Raw genomic sequence first — 7122 nt, 5'->3', positions numbered from 1 at the left:
TGAGCATTTCCAGTTCCCTTGTGCTGGGGGTGGCAGAGCAATGAACTGGGGCAGGGCTGCTGGCTGTTCTTCTGCAATCAACGGGTGTCTGGCAACCCAAAAAGTGACAGGAAAGAGGGAAAAGAGCAAGAAGCCACAAAATGAACCAAAATAGTTGAAAAAACAACACCAGAAAACCATTTTTATGAATCTGTGCTTTATTTTCTCCATACCAAATGTGGAGGAGCAAAGAGAAATTAATTCAAAACACACCCTATGCTAAAGCCACCAGTAAAGAAATCTTGAAGTGTTGCAGAAAGGCTGGCAGCAACATCAGCATGAGAAGAGACCACAACTATCACCAAGAAGCAGCAGTCCCCAGGCTCTTGAGAGGCCAGGGCAAGTGCTACCAGAGATCCTCACCTCCACCCTGAGCAGCAGCTATGTGGGCAGGAGGAAGGAGCAGGTGCTTTGGGAGGAGCAGGCACGAGTCCATCATCACCAACACATCAGAAGTAGGATGGTGTTTCCAAACTTTGCCTGTTCAAAAGCAGCAAGAAAATTAATCCTGCGGGTAGCTCTGCCGGCTACAGGGACTGGCTGGCAGAAGGGTGCTTTAGCAAAGGGACAGCCTGACCCCGAGGGAAGTTTTGGAGCTGAGCTCCAAGCCCAGAGCTGCTTCTTGCTACTTGGAGTGGAGTATTTCACTTACCTCTGAAGTCTCCTATTAAAGCCTTTCATCCCCCTCTGCCAAGAGATGCACAGGAGGTGTGGGATTGACAAGAACAGCGGAAAACAAGCCTGCTGCAGTACCAAGTGAGAAGACAGACAATAACAGAAAATCATAGTATAATTCACTAAAAATGTTAGTTACACAAGAGAGAAATTAATAGGAAATCAGGCTTTCCTATGAGTGCCTGTAAAGGAACAAAACCTGATGCCTTCTTGGAAAGTCTTACGACTTCCAACCCCGATTAAAAATGCTCTTGGCATTTTTCTTACTTGACTCGGTAGCAGGGCTGCCAGCCTGGAAGGGTCCAAGACAGCCCAGGGCACCATCCACCACAAGCCTAAGATGGAGGGGCAACCATCCAGTCCCAATTCATGATCCAAAGCTGGCAATGGGAAAAGAAGCAGGACCAACAGAAAAGACTCCAATTTGATGTAGATTTTAAAGTGTCTTAAAGGATGGCCCATGGGTTTGTGTACATGCGGGCAGTTTGGTTGTTAGGCTGAACTCCCCTGCATAGGTACCTTGTTTGAACATGTGCACAAAGTCCTTGTCCCAAGCAGTGCCCTGTTCCCAGCCTTGTTTGCTCAGTTTCTGATGTTTCAGACCTGAAGGGAGGTTTGTTTCTGAGCTGGCTCTTTACGGCAATTGCCCATTCATGCTTTGATTGTGCAGCTATACAAACAGTACCTGGTTATGGGGCTTGGAGGTTGGCTGAAGCTGTGCAGAACCCTTCAGCTCACTGGTAGCCATCAGACATATTATTTGATGACCTTTTTTTTGATACAAGCTGCTCAGTCATCTGAGAACGATTGTATTTTTGTCTGTATCGGTGTTCTCCACGGGCATGCTGGATGGAAGTGCATTTTTCTTCTGACCCTGGCACCAGGGCTACGGATGCCGTTGCTGCTGGAGTGCCTTTGCCTCTCGCCATGATGCCGCTGGCCTGCTGGGTCTCGAGCCCTTGGTCGGTTGCCTTGTACTCTTCACTGAACAGTGCTATTGGCATGAATCGTAAGCCTGATATTTGATTGTTATTTCGCTACATAAGTAAATGCCTGTTTGATGGCTCAAACCTTTATTATGCAGCCACGTGCTGATCTACTTGGTGCACTTTGTCCATCCGTCCTCCCAGGCCTGAAGAGGAATGACCGTGTGCCAGCCCTGTGCCGCTACCCATGGGTAAGGGACACCGAGCCATGTGCCACCCCCGCCAGGTACAAGATGTCACCAGCACGGCTCTTAGTGCCACTTCATGTGTTCCCCGAGGGCCTCTGCCTGTCGCGGATGCCCCCCTGGCAGGGTACACCGCCAGCCCGTGCCCCGCTGGCCCCAGCCCTCCTCTGAGGCCTCAGCCCGGGCACCTGGGCCCGGCCACCATCTCCCGGGGCAGGGAGAGCCGCAGGGGCGGCGGCCACTCCCCGCCAGGCTGCCGAGGCGCGAGGTCCCGCGCAGGCCCCCCGCACCGCCTCCGGCCCAGGCCCGGCGCGGCCCTCACCGGCGCCTCAGGCCTTCACCGGCCTCACGGCGGCGGCGCGACCGGGACTTCTTCCCGTCCCGCCTTCTCGCGAGAAGCCGCCGTCACACGCTCCACCGTCACACGCGCCTCCGTCCAACCACTGCATGGAGCAGCCGCCGCTGTATCCTTCCGCGCTCTCCCCCTCCCCCTTCTGGAGAGTTCTGCACGGTGTCCACACGACAAATAGTCCCCGCCGTCCGCCGCTCCCGCCCGGTCCTATCCCACCGCTCCCAGCCCGGTCCCGGACTCTGTCCCGGCGGCCGCCTCCGCGCCGCCAAGCGCGTGCCCTGCGGCGGCGGCGGCGGCGGCGGCGGCGGGAACGCGGCGGGAGCAGGGGATCCGCGGCGGAGGGATACGCGGAAGGCCGGCGAGGAGGCGCCAGCGCATAAAGAGGCGGCGGAGGGATGCGGTAGGAGCTGCGGCAGCGGCAGGGAGCTCCAGCCCAGCGGCGCCGCCAGGGGAGCAGCGCGCCCGGCCGGCCCGCCCGCAGGCCCCCCGCCCCCCCCCCCCCCTCCGCCGCCACCTTCCGGGGGGGCCCCCTCCCCCTTCCCTCCCCCCCTTCTCTCTCTCCTTCCCCTCCCCCCTTCCCCTCCCCCCTCTCCGCGCCGCCGCCACCTCCGCGCTCCTCCTTCCCCCCCTCCCCCTCGGAAAATAGTCCCCGCGGGCTGCCCCCTCCCCGCCCGCCCCTCCTCGCCGCCTCGCGCACACAATGGCGCTGAAGAGAATCCACAAGGTAAGGGCAGGCCCTGCCGCCCCGCCCGGCCCCGGCCCCGCAGCCCTGGCCGAGCGCTCGCCTTACATAACGCGGGCAGGCGGCCGCCGCCGCCGCCCCGGGCCTGGCAGGCGGGGAGGCCGGGCCGGGCCCTGCCCGGCGGCGCGGGGTCCCGCCGGGGCAGGCCTGGGGCTGCCGGCGCTTCTCTCCGCCCGCGCTGCGGGGACGGGCGGCCTCGTCGCGGGGCGGTGGGCGCGGGGGAGAAGCTCCCCGGCAGCGCGGGGGGCTCCGGCCCGGCCTGCCGGGCGCTTTGTTCCGTTCCCTGTTCCACCTCCCCCTCCCCCCACGCCGGGAAGGTCGCTCCTCCCCGGGGCCGGGGTGGGGGCCGTGTCCCGGCCCCCGGGGGCGGGTGCCGCGGCGGGGCAGGCCGAGGCCGGCGGTGGTCCCGGTCGCCGGGCTTCTCCGAAGCAACGTGGCCCCCGGAGCCAGGCCCCGGGGCCGCGAGGGGGCGCCGGGCCGGGCCGCGGGCGCCGGCAGCTGATGCGGCCTGAGGGGGGGGGCTCCGCGCCCCCCGGAACCGGGCGGGAGCAGCGGGGAGCCCTGCGCCGCAGCGGGGCCGCCGTCGTTGGCAGGAGACGGCCGGAGGAGCGGAAGGCACTGGAGTGTCGGCGTCGCTGCCCCGGGAGGCGGCCAGAGGCTCCTCTCGCCCGCGGGCAGCCATGGCCCTGGCGCTGGGAGCTGAAGCGCTGAGTGTAGTAAACTCGCCGCGTTCAACTGGTCAAAACAGTGTGATTTACTGTTTTAATGGAGCCAGCGCCGCTCTACAACCCGAGTCATCTGGTAGGCTTTCAGGGAAAGGTATGTGAGCTGCCTTCTCCTGGAGCAGGAGGTGCAGCGTGCCTGCTGTCCCAGCCTTTTGCAAAAACACTTCTGGCGAATATCCTGTCGTCTTAAAACCGTACTTTTCTTGATCATTATAATATCTTTTACCAAGAGACACACACACACACGCACACCCCCCCCATTCAAGAGAGGAATATTGAAGTGCTCTTTTATTACCTTGGTGAGTCAGGCAGGGAATTAATGTCCTTTTCCCTGCAAACCATGTACCTGTCAATGTGGAGCCTCTATGCAAGGTTCAGGTGTAGAAGCCAGTCTTCCTATAGGTTTTCTGGTCTCAATTACTGTGTAAATCTGACTTTTGCCTACAGCCAGATCTGGATCCACTAACTAAACATTTCAGATCAGTTTGCTGGTTCTCTTGTTATGTATGTAGCGTCGGATTTGGATTATATGTTAACATCTTTGCTTTGGTTGTAGGTTATCTTGAAGTTTTTGTGAAGCTTCATGTGTCATACAGATAAATTAAAGCTAAGGTGGAGAAGAAAACTGAAGAGAGCTTGAAGGCTTACTTATGCTCATGGAGTAGGTAGAGCTGTAGAAAGGGAAGGATTTTGAGTATAACTTTTGGGTATTGAAATTTCCGGAGGAGCGTAGGGTGGTGGGTTACACAAGGAAGCTGTGCTCTAGCTGAGCATCGCTTGTCTGCAGCATTCTGTCACTCACTCACTGAGCCATCCTCAATGCAATGTGAAGGTTGGTCCACAGTACGTTTTTGGGCTCGCAGGTGTTTTGAAAGAGCGCTTCCTCCTCGGGAGCGGGTTGTGTGCCTGCCATCAGAATAGACCTGGGAGGCACGGCAGTGAACGCTGAACAGGATAAATGGGACTCCTGAGGGTGGGGGACATGCACAGATAGTGCAGCGCTTTTGTAGAGAGGGTGTATCTTCTATCGGATAACTCGGGAAGCCGGCAAAGCTACTTTATTGTAGTTTAATGCATGCTGAGGTTCAGGATTCAGCGCGCTCAGAGCACTTCTGTTTCTAGTCTGTGTTTTTTAACAGGGGAGAAGCTGAATGTGTAGAGTCTTTGTTAACACTGGGTGCTTGCGGACTGATTCTTCATGCTGCTTTTCAAAGACAGGCATGAGTGGTAATGTGTAAGATTACGAGAGTCTTTAAAGGCTTGGGAAATGGTGAGAGTGTTGCCAAAGCAGTGGTGTACTTTGCAGAGCTCAACATACGAAGTGTTTCAGTGGAGAATGAGTGGTGGCTGTTGAGGAGAAGGGAGATGATAGGGATGTAGGCAACATTTCCAACAGAAACAAAGTATGTGAAGGGAAATAAAACCACTTTTTCTAGCAGACCAGATGCTTTAAAAGTTAGGTGGGAGTTAAGCTACAGACTAGAAAGGAGTACCCTTAATTTGAGTTACTGGGGTTGTCTCGCTCAACTACTTAAGTAATAATCACTGGTTGTTTACATTCTAGCGATTTTAAATCCTGTGCAGAGCATTTGTATCATCATCATCATCTTGTTGTTCTGGTCTTTGAGTAAAGCAGTGTTAGTGACCATCCCCGTCAGGATAGCGACGGGAACAGCAAGTTTCTGATCTTTGCTGTTGCACCTTGTGGCAGGAACAAAAGCCTGAAGAATGTGGATTAAGTAGACATAATCCCAGTAGACTTGAGTACAAAGCAGCGATGGGAAGGAAAGCTGCTGCTTAAGCATTTTTTGAGGGTATTATCAGTCTCGATATATCAGTGTTCAGGACTCAGTCTTGCCACTGGCTCTTGTGCTTGGCAATTTGGGTTTGATGCTCGACCACAGACTACGAGGTTTTCTCCAAAGTTTTTGTGTCCTTGGATAATATAGGGATGAGAACTTGGAAAGAAGCAGAAAATCCCAAGAGTAAACCTTTGATATGGTGTCAGCAGTGTTACCTGAAACGGCCTCTTGCATGTTGAACTCTTTTGGGCTGAACAGGGGCAGAACAAGAAGTTGTTTGCAGCCAGATAAGTGGTGGTGTTGCTGGTGTGTGAGGTAGCACAAGAAGCTGCACAGTCTGTCCCAGCATGTCTCTGGCAGCATGGTTACTCTTGGGGTTGGCCAGAGACTTGAGCCGGGGTAATGTGTCTGCAGGAAGCAGCAGCTGTTCTTTAAGCAGATGCTCTGAAAGAGCTCAGACATTTGACCTATCAGATTGCTGCTTCTTATTCACCACAGTCTTTCAGGCTGTGTTGTCCTTCGTTCTTGCTTAGGTGCTTACTGGCTTGCAGGTCTAAAAACTTTTTTTGGTGAGAAATGTTTGAGATGTAGGCAACTGTGCCATCTGGAGTCCCTGTGAAGTGTGGGGATAACAATTTCATTGGTATTTTTAGATCTATAACAATGACCTATTTTATCATATATATATATATATATTTAGTAAGAAATGCAGTGTGAAGATATCCAGAGGTAGGATTGCAGTGGTACTAGAGGGCCGTAATGAATGGCTTCCATTTTAAGGTTTAAGCCAAAACACTTTGGATTCAGCCACATCCCCATCTGTGTCGTTTATCTTTAGGAAACGGGTTACCTATAACTGAATAAGTAGGACACTGTTTGGAGTTGCTTTGGGTGGGAGAGGCAGTAAAAGGTTAGTTCACTGTCTTTTATGGATTTTCCCATATGAGCGTGATGGACCCTGCAGTGAGGGGGAAGGGGAAATCGGAAGCTGTGCCTCAGCCCTGCTGAAGTATAATGTTTTCTTATAGCAGAGGAGTGGTGGCTTATTACTGCTTGTAATGTAGAAGCCCAAAAACCAGGTAATGCTTTACAAAACTAAACTATATTCCATAGTGATGCCCCTGTTTAGCTGCAGAAGATGATGGGCCTGCTTGTGATCCAGAGCTGCTTGACCTGCTGGGGTGCTGAAGTATCACCTCTGCCAAAATGAATGCTACCTGCAGTTGGGATATGTTAAACTCACCGGCTCATTGAACATAGGTAGCGTTAACTGAGTTTTATGCACGCTACCTGTGCTGAGCAAACTGTGTTACTTTTGTGCTGCTGGTTCTGCGTTACAGCAGCCAGTGGAACAACTTGGTCCTTCTCTTACGGCCTCTTGCTGTGTTCGTGGAGCTGCCAGCACAGCCCATCTGTGTTAAACATCTTGTGTGTCACCGGTACAGAGAATACTGGTTGAGCTTCTGCTGCTGGCCAGGTAGGTTTTTCTGATACTTGGTTTCCACACCAGGAGGAAGTTGGGTGTTCTTGCTGTTCAGGCTTTAAAAAAAAAAAGTGACAGTTATATCAGAGCTTGTTTATAACGTGTACATTGGTTATTCCTGTAGTTCATACAG

At 54.1% G+C, this 7122-nt stretch overlaps 1 protein-coding gene across 1 annotated transcript in view; it reads left to right on the top strand.

Annotated features, from left to right (window-relative positions):
- Window positions 1–2937: 2937 nt before the first annotated feature.
- UBE2D2 (ubiquitin conjugating enzyme E2 D2) overlaps window positions 2938–7122 on the top strand; it is a gene marked incomplete at its 5' end in the record, with an annotated part of 28981 nt that continues 24796 nt past the window's right edge. Inside the window, one exon of the mRNA XM_082006325.1 lies at window positions 2938–2961. Within this exon, the coding sequence (XP_081862451.1) occupies window positions 2938–2961 (24 nt within the window). The remainder of the gene's footprint in view (window positions 2962–7122) is intronic.

This window comes from Phaethon aethereus (assembly GCF_964289735.1).
Source record: "Phaethon aethereus genome assembly, chromosome: 14".
In the NCBI taxonomy this organism is placed as follows: Eukaryota; Metazoa; Chordata; class Aves; order Phaethontiformes; family Phaethontidae; genus Phaethon; species Phaethon aethereus.
Note: the sequence above shows the minus strand (reverse complement) of the source record. Positions and strands in the feature narration are given on the sequence as shown.